At 60.7% G+C, this 16279-nt stretch overlaps 1 protein-coding gene across 1 annotated transcript; it reads right to left on the reverse strand.

Annotated features, from left to right (window-relative positions):
* Positions 1–586: 586 nt before the first annotated feature.
* Positions 587–13699, reverse strand: LOC117649289 (probable E3 ubiquitin-protein ligase IRF2BPL). Its single transcript, XM_034391901.1, has 4 exons — positions 12485–13699; positions 4817–5236; positions 3847–4223; positions 587–3700 (listed from the first exon to the last, which is right to left on the reverse strand). Exons 1-4 carry the CDS (start codon positions 13425–13427, stop codon positions 3563–3565), a joined length of 1878 nt encoding a protein of 625 aa, XP_034247792.1. The 5' UTR covers positions 13428–13699; the 3' UTR covers positions 587–3562.
* Positions 13700–16279: the final 2580 nt, after the last annotated feature.

Genomic DNA, 16279 nt, shown 5'->3' on the forward strand with positions numbered 1-16279 from the left:
AAACGAGATTTGTGTGCTAAACAGCTTGTTCTTGCTCTCTGATATTGTTTTAAATATGGTAAAAGAAGTGTTGATGGTGAAATTTTGATTATTGTGAGTCAATTGTGGAGTCACCATCATTGTTTAAATATGGCTCGAAGTCAAATCAAGTAATCCTGCAAAGTACTTATTCGCCAATCATCAGACAACGCTTGTAATGCTTGATCGTTAGTTCAAAGAGGCATTTTCTTTTAATTTCAAACCAAAACGATTCTCTTCACTATGCCTGAAGGTGTTAACCAAAATTTGAAGAGGAGAGATGATTATGCAGATTTGGGTACTGATCATGGCATTACTTCAGTAAAATTTGGGCTTGGATGGATTATTCCAAAAAACAATACGTACTTTCAGGTAACACAAAAAATAAGTTTTATTTCATGAATGTTTACCTTGCAGTGTAAATGGAAGTGGATTAAAACTACAAGCAGGTATGATAAAATCAAATGACAGTAAGAACAAGTGGAAATAAAGATGTGATACAGTGTATTTTGTTCAAACAATAAATGATGATGATGACAGATCATAGTTTTAAAAGAAATTCACCAAATCATACATAGTGGTTTGCTTTATTTTTAATATGTATCTACATTTTGATTAAAACAATAGTAACTGATAAAATGTTGAATATCAACAAAAGAAATTGGCACTCAATATGAATAGAAACAATTTACAAAAAACAGTCACACACATGGTTATATGATATTTTGTTTTAAATTAAAAAAGAAACACCTATACACACAAATTGTATATTTATACACAAATACAAAGAGATATAGTGTAAAATTAACCAACCACTTATCTTAGTGAAACAAACATACTCCTTTGCTCATTCCAAAAAAAAAAAAATACTGAATAGCTCTTACAATTTTCACAAGGAAACTAATAATTAGCAATACAAAACTACAGACTCACTCCCACCCCCATTCCATCTTCTTCTGCAAACATTTAGTCCACTGATGTTTATAATGTCAGGACGCTCAAATGAAATGTGGTGGCCTAAGTCAACCGTAAGTTGTATCTGCTTGTAATTTGCCACCATAAGTTAAATCACAGCAATTATCATCAGTCATTTTCAATTCCATCAAACTTCATTCATGCAAGGATACAACAAATTAAGTACCATAGGAATGGCAACGATTGCATTTCACATACACAAGGACATCATACTTTTGTTCACGACACAACATAACAGGTATGCTCGTAACACATTTTGATTATACTTCAAGGCTTTTAAATAGTTTATTGACTTTCAGAAAAGTTCTTTGTTATTACGGTGGTTGCAATGTTGTACATGGAAGGTTGGACATTAAACAAACCTCTTCCAAAGGTGGTTAATGAAATAATATGCTTGTTTGGAATTGGCGCAGGCAACATTTGTTTGAATCAACTAAGCAAGAATTTCAGATTGGGTAAGACTTTATACTACTGAGAATAAATAAAGAACTTGACTTAACACCATGAGAAGACCCCTATATACTTTTCAGCCACCTGCCATCCTACCACCTACAATAATTTAAAAAGATGTGTAACCATAACTTCTTCCTTGCATTCATTGATAAGGTAGCAGCTAACACTGACACATCGAGACAAATATAGCCAAATTAAAACAAATGTAGGGGAACAACCTGAGATGAAATGTCTGTCAACAAAAGATCTTTGATTATAAAGATAAAAGGCATGTGACGGACTGGCATTACAACAATTATCAAAGATCAATTTAGAACCAATTTAATTGGATTTATCTCAAACACATAAAATTCTAACTAGCTTTGTAAATACATCTACACGAATTTTTGAAAGTCTATAACCACTTTCTGACAGCAGCAAGAGGGAGTTCACTAGAGGTTTCTATACATTTTAGTACATATTAAATTAAACGGCTGGAAAGCCATACAACTAGGCTACACAAGGGTTACTTGTTTTGTTTTAACACACACCAGCGAGTTTAGGAGTTCCATACATGGGACAACATAGCCAACGTCGTCCTGGCAATCAGTGACTAGGATTAAAACAATAATCATACAAGGAAGCTTTATAGACTGGGACTTTCCTCTTTCCAGATTGCGCTCTGCGCAGATCCTTGGGGTTTGCTAGCACGGACACATTTGAGACATTGCCCTATGTCCAATAACTTGTAAAATAATAATAAATTTTCTTTTGGAAAAAAGCACACAATTTAAAAAGAATATGAAATGAGCATTTTGGAAGTGCCACTTCAGCAATAAGACATAGAGTATAGAAAGGTAACAAGATATGAAGTGGTCTACTCTACTAGAACAGGTATTATCATACACATTAACATAAAAATGCCCACAAGGAACTTTGCACAAATGAACTTGAACAAATTTACAAGGTTTTCATTTCATTAATGTTTAAATTAGAACATAAATTTGAATTATAGATCTATTGTTTCATACAACTATGTACACATTTGAAATATTCGCACATAGTATTTACATAATTATTCAGTGAAAAATTAGAGGGTTGCCCATGTAGTAAATGTTGTTTAGAACAATTTTAAGCTGTAAAATACAGAAATCTAGAGAAGGGTTATCAATTTGTTACTGAGCTTCTGTATTCACAGTGTGATAGCCACAGAAGGAAAGCTTACTACCTGACATTGAATAAAAGCACTATATATTTTTGCCAGTACAAGTTCGTCCAGATTAAGAATAACAAACTACAAAAAATTCAAAATTCTTTGCATGATTGTATGCTGAATTTAGAATAATGGTCATATCATAGGAAACGATTAATCAAATTTTAAACTACAATAATTGTTGACTGCATAAATTTTAAACTACAGTAATTATTCATTGTAGATGTTATGCCATTGAGCAAACCATCACAATACACAAGAAACACTTGGGTACCAAACAGTAAGCAAAAATCTGTCGAAACTGAACCTATACATATATAAATATGGTAGTACGATACGGACACAATGATAATGGTCTAGCGGCAAAGGACTTCTTAACATATAACAAACTGTAATGAGGTCCCACATTGCAAACCAAATTAGTTCATAATCTGCTTTCAGTTGTCAAAAGCAACATACTTCATAGTATGGCATCCCAATTCAAATAAAGTGGACACAATATTAACCAAACAGGCTTCCACATGCCTTAAATCCTACCATCTTACAAATAACATTACCATACCAGCAACAATAAAATTCAAAACTGACTGATGACAACATTAACATGAACCTCCATCAACGTGAAGACGTAAGGCGAGGAACCCTCAAACAACCTCAGGGCTGGTCCCACTCACACCCAGGCAGACCAACGGACGGGCCAGGCCCAATCGCGTAAGGGTCAATCCTGTCAAATGCATTCACAAGGCGAGCGTAAGAAGTGGCAGCGCCTTGGCCTTCACCTGCATTCACAGTGGGTTGTGGGTCATCCAACGAGTTAACCCGCGTAGGCTCCTGAGCAGGATTCTGCATCATCTGCATCACAGCCTCGCTGGGCAAAGAAACGAATGCCACCCCGGTGTCGGCCGAGGTTCCTGAGGCGTGCCCCTAACTCTCCCGAGCCTTGTTTTTCTCTGCCTTTACGGGGAAGTCCTCTCCAAGGATGGTGTTGATTTCGCCCGGCATGAAGGCCCACGGGGTGTTGGTGTTGGCCAATGGGCACTTGTCACCACTTGGACAGTAAACCTGCGGAACAGAGAGAGATACGCCCACATTAATCGAGAGAAAGTGTTGTGAGGAACAAACATGACTTTGGCTCTCTTCAACGAGTCACCGTGCATTCCTTGCAGCATAGGCGAGGTTGCCCAAAACACACGAACCAGACAACGTACCTCAGAGCCGGCTCCTTGCCGCTTGATGCTGTCCCGCGAGCAGGGGAAGCAGAACTTGTGGTGGGGCACGGACGGGCACTGCACGAAGTGGGTGTCTTCCAGCCTCTCCTGGCAGAGGGTGCACTTGAGAGTGGTGCTGGTGGGCGCGGGCGTGCCGGCCCCCGGCGAGGTGTTGGTGCCGTTGGTGGGCGGGTTGGGCGCTGGCCCGGCGGGGTTGGGGCCGCTGGGGCCGTTGGGGCCCTGCGGGACGGCGTCGCTCAAGGGGGTGCCGTTCGGGGTGCCCGGGCCCCCTTCAACGCCCTGCGGCGCCTCGCTGGAGGTGACGGTGGTGGAGCTGACGTGGCGGCTGCCTGATGACCGTCGTCCACTCGTTGATCCTGCGCAACACAAGAAACAGACAACGTCCGGGTAAGTCCACGTCATTTTGGTACGGCCAAAGTATGTAATCCGGCCGGCGGCGACATTGCGTCAATCTTCAAGAAGCCAAGAACTAAATAGCGAAGCATAACGGGTGACTTGGTATAAATTGGGAAGAGTAAACCAAAAAATTATGGAACGAAAAACATGTGACGTGACTTAAAAGGCACGAGCAGGTAAAACATGTTTAGGAGAGCAAATTTTAGATGGAAAAAAAAAACATGCAACAAATATATTTACTATATGGCGTTTCCAGCTAAGGATTCCATGCAATGCTTGTGAACCGAGGAATGCGACAAATATAAGCAAATTAATTGACGCAAGAGTTGAATGAATTGACTCGAGGCCCTGAAAACACGCCACTCGGGCAAACTTGTGACCGAGGTCGTGACGTGGCAGGGGTGGGGCGGTGGGGCCCGGTGCAACACTGGCTGCTCAAAGCGTTACGGGGTGGGGGCGGGCCTGCGCGGGCCTGCGCGGGCGCGGCACCAGGGCCAGGGCCGCCAGGGCGTGCAAGGCGTCCTGCCGCGGACACGGACAGCGGACAGCGTACCTGTGGAGTTAGGCGAGTGCTGGGAGCCCCTCGAGGCGGCCCGGGGACCCGAACCCCCGGCTCCCCCAGGACCACTGACGCCGGGGGCACCAGGAGGGCTGCCCCCAGCGCTCCGCGGCGACCCGGCAGGCAGGTTGTCCGTCACCGACATGAGCGCGGCCATGGGGTTGGGCCCGTTCGGCCCGTTCGGGTTTGGGCCGTTCGCCGGCTGTTGTGGCCCGGGTCCGCCGGGTCCGCTGCTCGCGCCGGGTCCGGCTGGGGGCGGGAGCGGGAGTGGGCCCCCCGCAGGCTGGGGCTGGTCAGGGGGGGAGCCAGTGCGGGGGCCCAGGGGGGAAACCGAGCCTCCGTTCGTCATGGCCATCCCCGGCATGCCTGGCCCATGGCCTGGCCCATGGCCCGCGCCATGGCCCCCGGGGTAACCTGTGTCAGGCAATGCCATAAAGCAAGTTTAGTTGAAATCACTCACATCAAGACTGAGACGAGAGGAAGACAGGAGTGATTGACATTTTAGTGTGGATTTAATGGTGGGCTCGGTTTGTTAGTGGCGTTTACGCTTTCGGTCAGAATGGTCGTTGGGGTGAGGCTCAGGGCTGCTCAACAAGAGTCCAGCCATTTAGTAAACAATACTGTACTTTAACACATTTAGGAAATTAACGCAATTAATGTCGAGTTTAGAGTCGATTTATATCACTGGAAGAAGGACAAAGGGCCCCAAACAATAACTCAAGAAACAGTGTGCGACATGTAAAACGTAACGTAGTGCGTTTCTACTCTAGCAGAAGCAGTTCCGTCAACATATGCCGCAAGAGAGCTGACTTCAGCACCGTGGAAGTAGCAGCTTAGGATAGGTAAGGGGTTGGCGCCACCAGGGTGTAAGACCGCTGGACACTACAGTCTAGAAGTAAGGAGGGTCACAGTCCTACTACAGTAGAAAGAATGACAGAGAGAGAAGGAACCAAATGAAAATGCAAACAAGGAAACGCCGCAACGCTGAAAACCTCAGCCGTTCGGCAAGCATGAATCGGAGCCCGCCTCGCAGTCGCAGAGCCAGAACGGCCAGCAGCCCCACAGTGTGGCCCACAGTGTGCCCACACCGGTACCGGCGCAAGCGCGAGGCGCTCCGCTTGCCCCGCTCCGGCAGAAGGGGAAGGGGCCTCGCCTGCCTGCCTACGGCACGGCTGCCTTGCCTGCCTGCGCGCGCATGCGCACAGCTCTGCAGACCCTCACAAAGGCCGCCTGCCTGCCATGTTGCCGCGCAGACCTGAGTCACCGTGCAGCGCGCAGCACCGCGAAAGCGGCTAGGGCGGATGGGGCGGGGGAGGAGGGGGAGGGTGCGCCGCGCCGCCCGCGCCTTCCGCGCCGCCCCACCCCGCGTGGCTCCGCGTGGCCGGTCGTTATCAGCAGGGTCGACGAGAACGCCGCGCCGCGCCACGGCGGGGAGTTGCATGAGATAGACTAACCTACCCCACTAGGCTAGCAGCTAGCACATCAGGCGCGCGGCGTGGCGGCGGCGCGGCGCGGTGGGTCAAGGCGGGGCGGCGCGCGTGGCGCTTCCAGTCCGGCCTGGACTGCCTGCCGCCGGCGGGCAGCCTGGCCAGGGGGTGTGCTTCGGCCTGCGTCGGCTCGGCGTCCAGGTGAACCTGGGCCCTTCACCATTCACTGGCCTGACGGCGCAGCGCCGCGCAGCGCGCTCCGGGCGACCTTCCCGGCCGTTCCCCGCGTTATCGCTACGGCCTCGGCGATTCTGGTTTATCTCGCTCCCGTCGCCCTGGCGGCCTAGCCGACGGCATGCCCACGCGCGCCGCGCGCCGGCCACGGCGGCCGCGCCACTGACTTAGCGCGACACCTATTTCGGGCGCGGACCGGGCCCCCGGCACCCGGGCGGGGCCAGGCCCGCGATAAGAGATAGCGGACGCGAGGACGCCGGCGATAGCGATAGCGTGGCCGCGCCACTGGCTTGCCACTGGCCATCGCCGCCGCGTCGCCGCGCAATCACCTCAATCACGGCAGCGCGCAGCACAGCGCAGCACCGCGGCCACGGCGGTGGTGGTGGAGCTACCCGCACAGCCCGGCCGGCCATCAGCCAGCACGCTGATAATGACGTGACGTCATGCGGACACCGCCTCGGCAACGCCGCCCGCTGCCCGCCTCGCCATGAGGCTCGCCATGAGGCTCACGGGGCGGGCGTAGCGCGGAGGGCGGCAGAGGCGGCAAATGCTCACCAGGCGAGCGGACTGCCAACGCGCAACGCGCCCGGCAACACCGCATGACGTGACCATCGCTGCATAACCGGCGGCAGCAACGGCGGCACGGCCAGGAGAGGGGGGAGGAGGGAGGCCTGTGCCGCGGCCGAGTCTCGGTCGCTGGGTCTGGCTGGCAACCACCATCACCACCGCTGCCGCCGCCACCGCTGCCGCGACGCGAGCGGGCCGGCCGTCGTCCTCACCCCCCTCTCCCACGCCGCACCGACGCCGCCAGAAAGAAGGCCACGAGCATGACGTCAGAGGACGAACGTGCAGGCAGGGAGCGCCTCGCCGGCCCCGCGTCCCGACCCCCCGCGCCCCGCGCCCCGCCCTCCCCGCCGCGCCACTTCGCCCGCTCCACGCTCCGCGCCGCGCCGGCCACGCCAGCAGGCAGCCAGCAGGCAGGCTCGTCGCTCGTCCTCTCCCCACTCCCTTCCCTTTTCCACCGCGGAACGCGGCGCGGCGGCGTTGCCACGTGGTGCTGACGTGACGTCACGCGCCGCCAATGTGGTACAGCGCGCACGGTTCATTCCTCAACGGGAGGGGTGGCGGATGCACCAAGGAAGAGAAAACAGCTGCACTGCCACGACCCGGCAACAGCGGCTGCGCCTAGCGGCGTTCGAAGTTCGTAGCCACGGTCGCCACAACGCTCGACGCCACCGGGTTGTTTCGCACGCCAGAGGTCGCCGTCGGCTCGCGCGTTCGAACGCAGCGCCGCGCCGTACAGGTGACCTTAAAAAGTGCGGCGATAGCGGGGAGCGGCGAATTGCCGTGTCGCGGATTGGGAGGGGAAAGGCCAAGTGGCGAGTTTGCGAGGAAGCGGGACGAGCCAGGCGGGGAGGGAGGGGGGAGCCGTCCTTCGCATTTCCGCACCAAGGACATCCCGACCGCCATGCGACGCCGAGCAAGGCTTCGGGCTCGGCGGGGAGGATGTCGCCGAAAAGGGAACGGGGGAGCCCCGTGCTGCCCCGAGCCCCGAACGCGCAACATGGCGGCGAGAGGGTCAACGTCTGGGGCCCTTTATAGTGCGCTGCGCATGCGTGGTGCGTACGACGCCGGGGCGCGGCGTGGCGGGCGCGGCGTTGCCCTACGCTCCAAGGGCGCGCCGCCATGCCGCCATCCGCATCGACCCCGGCCGGCCTGGCGGGCCTGGCGGCAGGCCTCCCCCGCCCCGTGACGTCACAGGGCCGCAGGGCTGGCTGGCCGGCCGGCGCGTCACTGGGAGGGAAGGGGTGCGGAGCAGTGCGGAGCGTGTCCTTGTTCCAGAGGTCGGCTCGGCACCGCACGCCACGGCTGGAGAGGTCATGGCGTGGTGCAGCCGTCCGCACAGGTGGCGCGGCGGGGCACTGGCGTAACGGCGCGGCGCCACGAGGGCAAGGCGGTGAACGGCGCAGGCCAAGACAGGCCCCGCGGAGAGAAAGTCCATTCCGAACCAGGAACGCGAGTCCACGTCCACGTCGGCAGCCAGGCAGCGGCGGCCCCGCGCTCCGCCCAGGCCCCGGTGCGGCGTGCAACCGCGGCCGCCGCCGCCGGTTGGAAAGCTGGTCGGAAACCCGGTCCGTTCCGTCCCAACAACGTCTTACGTGTGTGGATCGGAGAATCGGAGGGGAGGCGGCGAGGAAGGACCACGATCACGCGACGGGAAGGGAAGGGAAGGGAAGGGCCGCAACGACATCCTCCTCCTCCTCCTCGAGTTCCTTTCCGCCTCCTTGCCTGCCTCCTCCGCGGTGCTGGCTTACTTTAGGGCCAGTGAACCGCGCCGTGCCGGTCGGGGCCGAGACGTGGCGAGCCCAGCCCGGCGAGCCCGGCAACGCCGCCGAGCCTCGGAAGTCGGAGCGTGGCGGCGCGGCGCAAGTGCGGCCTGGCGCGGCGCGCGGCCATCACCGGCACGGGACGGACGGACTGGCGGCACCGCCACGCTCGCCACGCCGCCGCCCCTGCACTGCAGTCCCGCCTCGCTGCCCACTCGGGCAACGGTCCGTTCCAAGAGTGTTCCAAGCACGGCCAGCTTGAACGGGCGAGTGCCAAAACAACAGTGGCGCAGGACGCTGCTTGCCATGCCTTTGAATGCGCCGGCGAGACGTCTTGCTTGAGGTCTAGGGTGGGGGTGGGGGTGGGGCCCACTGATTCATTCATTGATTCAATCGCTCTCCAGCACTCCACGACCGTACGCCGGACGACCGGGACGCCGGGGTCGTCCAGACCGCACCGCGTGTCCAGGTGCGACGCCCGCCGCCCAGCCACCCCCAGAACGATCCCGTTCCTACCCCCAACCAAACCTAACCTAACCACCGCCTACTTGACCCCCCGTAAACACACGCCCCCCACCACCTGGGGGAAGGAGAGGGGGGTCGCCACCACGGTCGCTACCCCCGCCTGCCTGCTGCTGCTGCCGTCGCTGGGGGTGGGTGGGGCGTTTCTATTTCGGTGCGGCGGGCCGGGCAGGGCGTCGGGGCAGGGCGGCATTGGGCACGTGACCCCGGTGGCCGCGGCGGGCGGGGCGGGCGCGTCGGGGCTGGGTGACTGGCAGGCGGGTAAACAACGAGTTATCGACGACAGGCCTTGATCCTGCGCGGCCCCCACGGGGAGGCCCCCACCCCAAGACACCGGCCCGCGGCGCACCAAAATAAACGGAGGGCCCCGCCACCGCCACCACGCCCAGCTCCACGGCGCGGCGGCCCCGCGGCACGGCGGGCCGTTAGCGAAGGGGCGACGCGGTGCCGGCGGTGCCGGCGCTCCTTCCCGTCCCTTGCCGTCATTACCCGCGGAGAGGAGAGAGGGAGACGCCGAGGAGAGCGGCCAAGTTCACGGCGACGAGAGGGAAGGGAAGGGCGTGTCTAGCTTCGGGACAAGATGGCTGCGGCGCCGGGCCGCCGGGCCCCACCTGGCGTGACTACAGCCGCTACAGCCGCCCGTAACGCTCCACGGACTCCACAGGCCAGGCGGCCAGGCCGTGGCCAGGCCGTCAGGCACACGGGCATCATGTCCTGGGCGGACAGCGCGCTGGCCGCGTCGACACACTGCTTTACGCCCCTGGTGACTCAACGAAGGCAGCGCTGGGCCGCAGCCAGACCACCAAGTGCCGACCGCCGCGGACTCTGAAAAGTGTCGCCGACGTCGACCTTAGGCCCGTTCGTTCTCTTGCCGCTGCGCCGCTCGTACGAGGCGGACGGACGGCGAGAGGGCGCCGTTGGCACGCGGCCAGCCGCCGCCGCGGCAACGCCGACGACGCGCTCGCCCAGTCCACGGCGGAGGTGAACCGGTATCCTGGACGGCGCCGCGAGTCGACCGCGCCGTGACCGGCACGACGATCCAGTCAGGTCAAACAGCGGCGCGGGCAGCGGCCAGAGCAAATAGGCTTGGCCCGGCCGTGAAAATAAGTCGGAATGCGGCGGCCCGGCTCGGCCTGGGGGAGGCTCAGACCACGGCGACCACACGTGCCAGCAGCGTGCCTGCACTGCCCGAAGCACGCGCACGCGCCGGCCGCGGCGCCGAGGTCAAGTCGTCCCGAATGCAACAAATACCGAATGCAAGCTGCACGCCCTTGCCAGCCAAGACCGCGTTAGTCACCGCGGTTACGAAGCGGGCCGCACCGCGCTGTACTGTACGACTGTATACGACGGCCACCCACGCGCCCGAGGCGTGCCCGACTAGGCGTGTAACTCTGCCGGGCCTGTGAAGGGGCAGGGGGCGGGGGGCGTGAGGCGACTGTGCTGGCTGCGATGCGTCTTGGGAGGCTGCGGCCTGCGGGGCGCGGCTGTTTACCACGTCTACATTTGGCACGATAACTGGTTTCCCTCCTCCAAGCCGGGCAAGCCGGGCCGCGGCCCGTGGTCCGCAGTGGCGGGGGCCCTACACAACCCGGCGGCCGGGCCGTGCCGGGCCGGCGCGACCAGTACAGTAGTGTGGTGGGGCGCAGCGCGCCGCGCGCCTTGCCCGACGGGTTTTCGTCCGAACCGGTCGCTGATGGAAATGAACCAGCCAACCGGGCCGCAAGTCAGGCAGCAGGCTGGGTCTGGTCCGCCCTTCCAAGCAGTGGTCCGAGCCGAGGTGTGGCATGGTGCGGCCCAGAGCCGGTCCCTGACGTCCCTGGCGCCGGCCCGGCCGCCCCACGCCGGCACGCCGCTCCGATCATTCGCGACTAGCAGCCATCGGCGGCCACACAAGCCAGAAATAGCCCGCCCGACCGGCACACCGGCAGGCCGGCACGGCTGGACTGCCAACAACGGCAAGCCTCGCCTCTCGGGGGGCGGCGCGGCGGCGCACTCCATCCCCCTACACCCCCGCTGGGCTGCGGCGGCCCGACCCCCGACGCATTGCGTAACGGGGCCGTGCTGCAGCGCCCGGCCACAACCCCAACACGTAGCCCCCGCGCGCCCTGCCTGCGCCTGCCGCCCGCTCAGCTGGGCCGCTTTGATGACGTAACGGCGGCGCCGCGCCACAAGCGTCGCGACGCACCAGCAGCGTCGCTTCGCAGCCCGGCGACAATGCGCGCCGGAGAACTGACCTGGGGTCCTACTCCAGCCGGCAGAACCTGCAGAACGGCCGGTGTGAGTCAGGGGCGGGCGGATGGCGACTCCCCCGCGGCCACCCGTCCGACGTGGTGTACTCGCGGAGGTTGAGCCAAGCTGCGCGGCGACCTCGCGTTGCGGGGCATAAGGCACAACACCGCGGGCACGCCCGGCGGGGCGCGGTGCCAGCGGGCCGTCAACGTCACGTCACGTACGGCGACGGCAGGGCCGCACGTCGCTGTGGCTGCCGGGGTTGCCGGGGCGCCGCTGGCTGGCCCCCCAAGTCCGCGTCCGGGCACGTCGGCCACGTCCGCGCCGGCACGCCGCGCTGCGGTATCAGCCCCCAGCGACGCCGCCATGCCGCCAGGAACAATACGACCAATACGCGGATCGCGGATGGCGACACGAGAGGCGAAAAAAGATGAAGGTAACGGAATTCTACCGCCGTCCGGGCGGTCGGATCGCCGGGTTGCCGCGTGGGTCAATAACGACCGGGGACCGACCGGGGCGCTGAGCGGCCTGGCTTGTGCCAACGGGAAACAGGGAAACCCCCACGAGTCGAAACGCTATCGATAAAGCGCCGGTCCGGCGACGGCAGGCAGGCAGACAGGCAGCGGCTTCCCCTGACCTTCCCTCTGCTCTGGTTTTAGCGTGGTGTCGTGGCGTTTGCACTGCCTTTGCAGCCCCACAGCGGCCAGCTCCCGCTCCCACTGCCAGTCTGGCACGCCAGACGAAGTGGCCCTACTTGTTTCCGGACTACTTAGTCCCTCTTTCCTCTTATCTGTCCGCCACCTTTTACCCCACCCTAACAATGTCCTTGCCAATTGGAGCCGGGAAGAGAAGAGTGTGCTTAAGGGACCGAGGTTGAGAGTTAGGTTCCTGTCTAGTTTACACTGGGGGGTGGAGATCCTTACCGTTGCGCTGTTGCTGCTGCAACATGCCGGACTCGAAGGAAGGCGCCCTGAGGGGCAGCTTCTCTTGCTTGAAGCGCACATAGGGCGCTGTGGCGGCCATGGACACGGCGGGCAGAGACTCGCCGCGCGTCAGGGGCGGCCGGGGGGCGCCCACGCCGACGGGGACGCCGGCCGGGTCTTCGACGATGAGGCGCTTGGCGCCGGGCACGTCCCCGTTCATCATGTGGTGGTGCTCGTCCTCGTCCAGGTCGCGCTTGACTGTGACGGGAGCCGGAGGCAGAGAGTTGGGCCTGCCGTTGTGAGTGGCCTGCGGCTGCGGGGGCGGCGGCTGCTGTTGGGGATGCTGCTGCTGTTGCTGTTGGCCGGGCAGGGCGTGGTGCCCTGGCGGCGCCGAAGCCAGCTGAGCGCCGTGGGGAACGCCGGCACGGCTACGGGCGACCATGGCGTCGTGCTCGGCCTGGGCTTGGGCCTGGGCCTGCGCCTCCACTAAGGGTCGTGGCATGGCCACGGCACTGCGCGGGGGCGGCGGAACCCCAGGACCAGGCCCACCCGGGCCGCCAGGGCCGCCCGGACCGCCGGGGTACTCCAGCATGGCCCCACGGTGGTGATGCTGGTACGCGGGGTGCGGCTGCGGCGCGGGCTGCGGACGAGAGTGCGCGGCCGGCGGCATGCTGGCCACCTCCATGCCGTTCTCGTGGGCGGTGCGCACCGCCACGGGCTTGGAGGACTGCGCGGATGGGCGCGAGGGCACGTCCTGTGTGAGGTACGACGCGCCGCGCTTGAGCTGGCGCACGCCGTCCAGCACGCACTCGATGCGGTCCGCGCCCTCGTAGTTGACGCAGCCGCGGCACACCACCTCGCTGAAGTCGTGCAGCAGCGCCCAGGGCGCGCGCGGCAGGTCGCACAGGTAACAGTGCTGCCTTTTGGGCTGCATCACGGACATGGTGGCGTCCACGTCGCAAGCAAAGGCCACGTCAAACAACAAGTCTATCCTGGGCAAGGCCGAGGACTCCACTACGCTCGCGCTTCACTTGCACAGGGTCACAGAAATAACGGTATCACTCCGAGGGGGCCGCTGGGGCCATGTCTGGGGACTTGCACTGCACACAACACGAGACAGCACGAGAACGCGGATGGGATAGCTCGCAACAAGGGCTATGCTCCTCACGATGTGCCTTCTTCGCTCGCCTGGACTCGACTGACTGCCTGGCTGCCTGCCTGCCGCAGCGGCCGTGCCGCGTCGCCAGGCCCAGCGCGGGGTGGAGGAGGGGGTGGGGGAGGGAGATGCAGCCACCACTACAACCCCCCACCACGCGACACGACGCGCAGCGCACAGCGCGCAGCCGCGCAGCGGCCACGGCACTTAAAATTCCACTTGTACGGCGTACTCGAGCGCTGCTGCTGCCGCCCTCCCCCTCCTTCCCGTTCGTCGCCTCCCATCCCCTCCCCTCCCCTCGCCCCTCCCCTCCCCCACCAACACCGCCGGCCGGGCCGACGAGGCTGGCAGCCATCGGGTAGAATGGAAGGGGAAGGGGTTCGGGCCTCCGCGTCACAACCTGCACAGCGCAGAGCCAGCGGCCGAGAAGGGGAGGGAGCCGCCAAAATATCGGGCTGGTCATGGTCGAGAGAGAGCGCGCGGCGCGGCGGTGCGGCCAGAGCCGAGGTCTGCCAGTGCGCAGTGCGCGGTGCGCCTCGGAGCCACACCGCGTCGCCATGGCGCTGAGCTGAGCCCCTGCGGCTGCCTGCGGCCCCTGCCCTGCCCCGACGGCGTGGCTTGGAGCTCGGTCGTCCTGGCGACACGAAGCCCCGGCCCCTTCGCCGCGCGCCATGTTCCTCTCTGCCCGTTGCTCGACCGCCAGGCGACAAGCATTCGCATGCTGCTGTACTGCCCTGCGGCCCTGCGGCGTTGATTGAGGGCGACGTCGGGACGGGGCCGCCGCGCCGCACTGTTAACCCCCGTTGGATTAAATTAATTGAGCTCGCACCACGCAGTGCCACGCACTGCGCGGCTGGACGCACTGGTCCTCGCAGAACCGGCGGCTAACAGTGGCGGCACGGTGTGTTCGAGGAAGTGCACGGGGCTCGCCGGCCGGCCGTTCCAGGAACTTTCAGGACAGCCAGACAATGCAGCAGGGTCTGATGCTGCTGACCGGGCAGACGGCGTGGCAGACCTGCAGGACGACGTTCCGTGCACCCAGCAGCGACAGCGGGCAGGCCGGGGCCCGCACAGTGGGCCAGAGGACCGGTGGAGGCGGCCAAAACTCTAGACGCGTTTTGAGCTCCAGAGTCGCTAAACAGGACTCGAACCGAACGTGTGACCCCACCAATGGATTCCTCGTTCGGAGAGCAATCCATTGGTGGGGTCACACGCTCGGCTCGAGTCCCATTCAGCGACTCTGGAGCTCAAAACGCGTCCACAGTTTTGGCCGCCTCCACCGCCCACTGTGGCCCGGTTCGGCTTGGGTGTTGCTCGGTGTTGCCGTGTTGCTGTTGGGTTAGGTTGGCTCACACCCGCTAATGCGGCTAAAAGGAGAGAGGCGCTCGGCAGCCTGCGCGGTGGGCGTGGGGCGTGGGGCGTGGGGCGCGACGTCAGAGGCAAAGCGTGCGGCGGCATGCGTGCTCGCGTACACAGCCCCAGGGCCCCAGCCCGCAGCCCGTCGGGGATGTGGCTCCAGCAGCTCCAGCGCCACAGTCACGCAGCCGCAAAAGGTCCTCCAGCGAGCTGATTCCGAGCTCTGTTTTCGTCGCTCTGTCTCTCTCACTCCTTTATGGAACGCCAAGTAACAGTGAGAGGCTCATGCTTGACAGAGCCGTTTGTTGAACGTCCAACCTTAAACCTTAAACATGATTGCCCCGAAATGGAGTCGCGGAAATATTTTGAAGGGTCGCGGCGAGTTGCCTGGGTGTCTTCCCCGCTAAGCCCTGCCCGCCGGGAACACAGATTCGCCGGAAACTGGGAAACAACTGGTTTGTCGTTGCACGGGTGCTTCGAGGCCTGCGAGCGCCGTGAGAATGCGGAAAAATCCTGCTCGGAAGGGTAGGGAGGATCAACTGACTTGGCTCTAGCAACACGAGTTGCCTACCTCCCGGGCGCCCCGCCGCCCGCGTCTCGTCCCACCGCCTCGCCTGCCCGCTACCGGTGCAGTCGTTCCGAACAGTCCTGTCTCTCTCGCACCCTTACGAGCGCCTCTCTCGCCCAATGGGGGGCGAGAGAGTGAGAGGCCTCCCACTCGGAACCAGTCTGCTGGGCGCAACGGGGCCGAACGGGGCGCTGGCTGGGCTGGCTGCCGTGGCCGTGGACCTCACCGTCGTCTGGACTGCATCCGGCGGGGTCACCACAGCGTGGCGGAAACAACAAGAACATCAACGACACGCCTCGGGGCCCGCGGCCTGTGCGGCAGCCCGCGGCCGTCCTCCATCAGCTGCGGCGTCGCGACGCCCCGGGGAGTGGACGAGTCAGCAGCCGCCGACGGGGACGTCACTTCGCCAGCACTTCGCTCTTGCCACGTCGCTTCCCCTCCCGCTCAGTGCGGCTCTCCAGCGCCCTCGTCCTGTTCCTCCTGTTCCTCCTCTGCGACTTGCGAAACCCGGCGGGCAACCCGGCCCGGCCCGGCACGACCGGCAGGGCAGGGCCGGCAGCGGCAGGGCGAAGCCGGCGAGGCAGGCGGCTGCGAGTCGCAGGCTGCGACGCGGCGACAGCGACGCGGCGACCTTGTGCTAATAACTCGGTTGCGGCGGCGCGCCTCCCCGCCCCGCCGCCGCGGTGGTCGCCGACTCGCGGGTCGGGTTGGGCCT

This window comes from Thrips palmi, unplaced genomic scaffold (assembly GCF_012932325.1).
Source record: "Thrips palmi isolate BJ-2018 unplaced genomic scaffold, TpBJ-2018v1 HiC_scaffold_4, whole genome shotgun sequence".
NCBI lineage: Eukaryota > Metazoa > Arthropoda > Insecta > Thysanoptera > Thripidae > Thrips > Thrips palmi.

What these genes read in the sequence shown, in the direction of transcription:
- LOC117649289 (XM_034391901.1), bottom strand. Translation starts at nt 13,427, where the DNA reads ATGTCCGTGATGCAGCCCAAAAGGCAGCACTGTTACCTGTGCGACCTG. An exon ending in GCAGCAGCAACAGCGCAACG is followed by an intron (nt 5,237 to 12,484) that starts GTAAGGATCTCC and finishes TGCCTGACACAG; the next exon opens with GTTACCCCGGGGGCCATGGC. An exon ending in GGCAAGGAGCCGGCTCTGAG is followed by an intron (nt 3,701 to 3,846) that starts GTACGTTGTCTG and finishes TCTGTTCCGCAG; the next exon opens with GTTTACTGTCCAAGTGGTGA.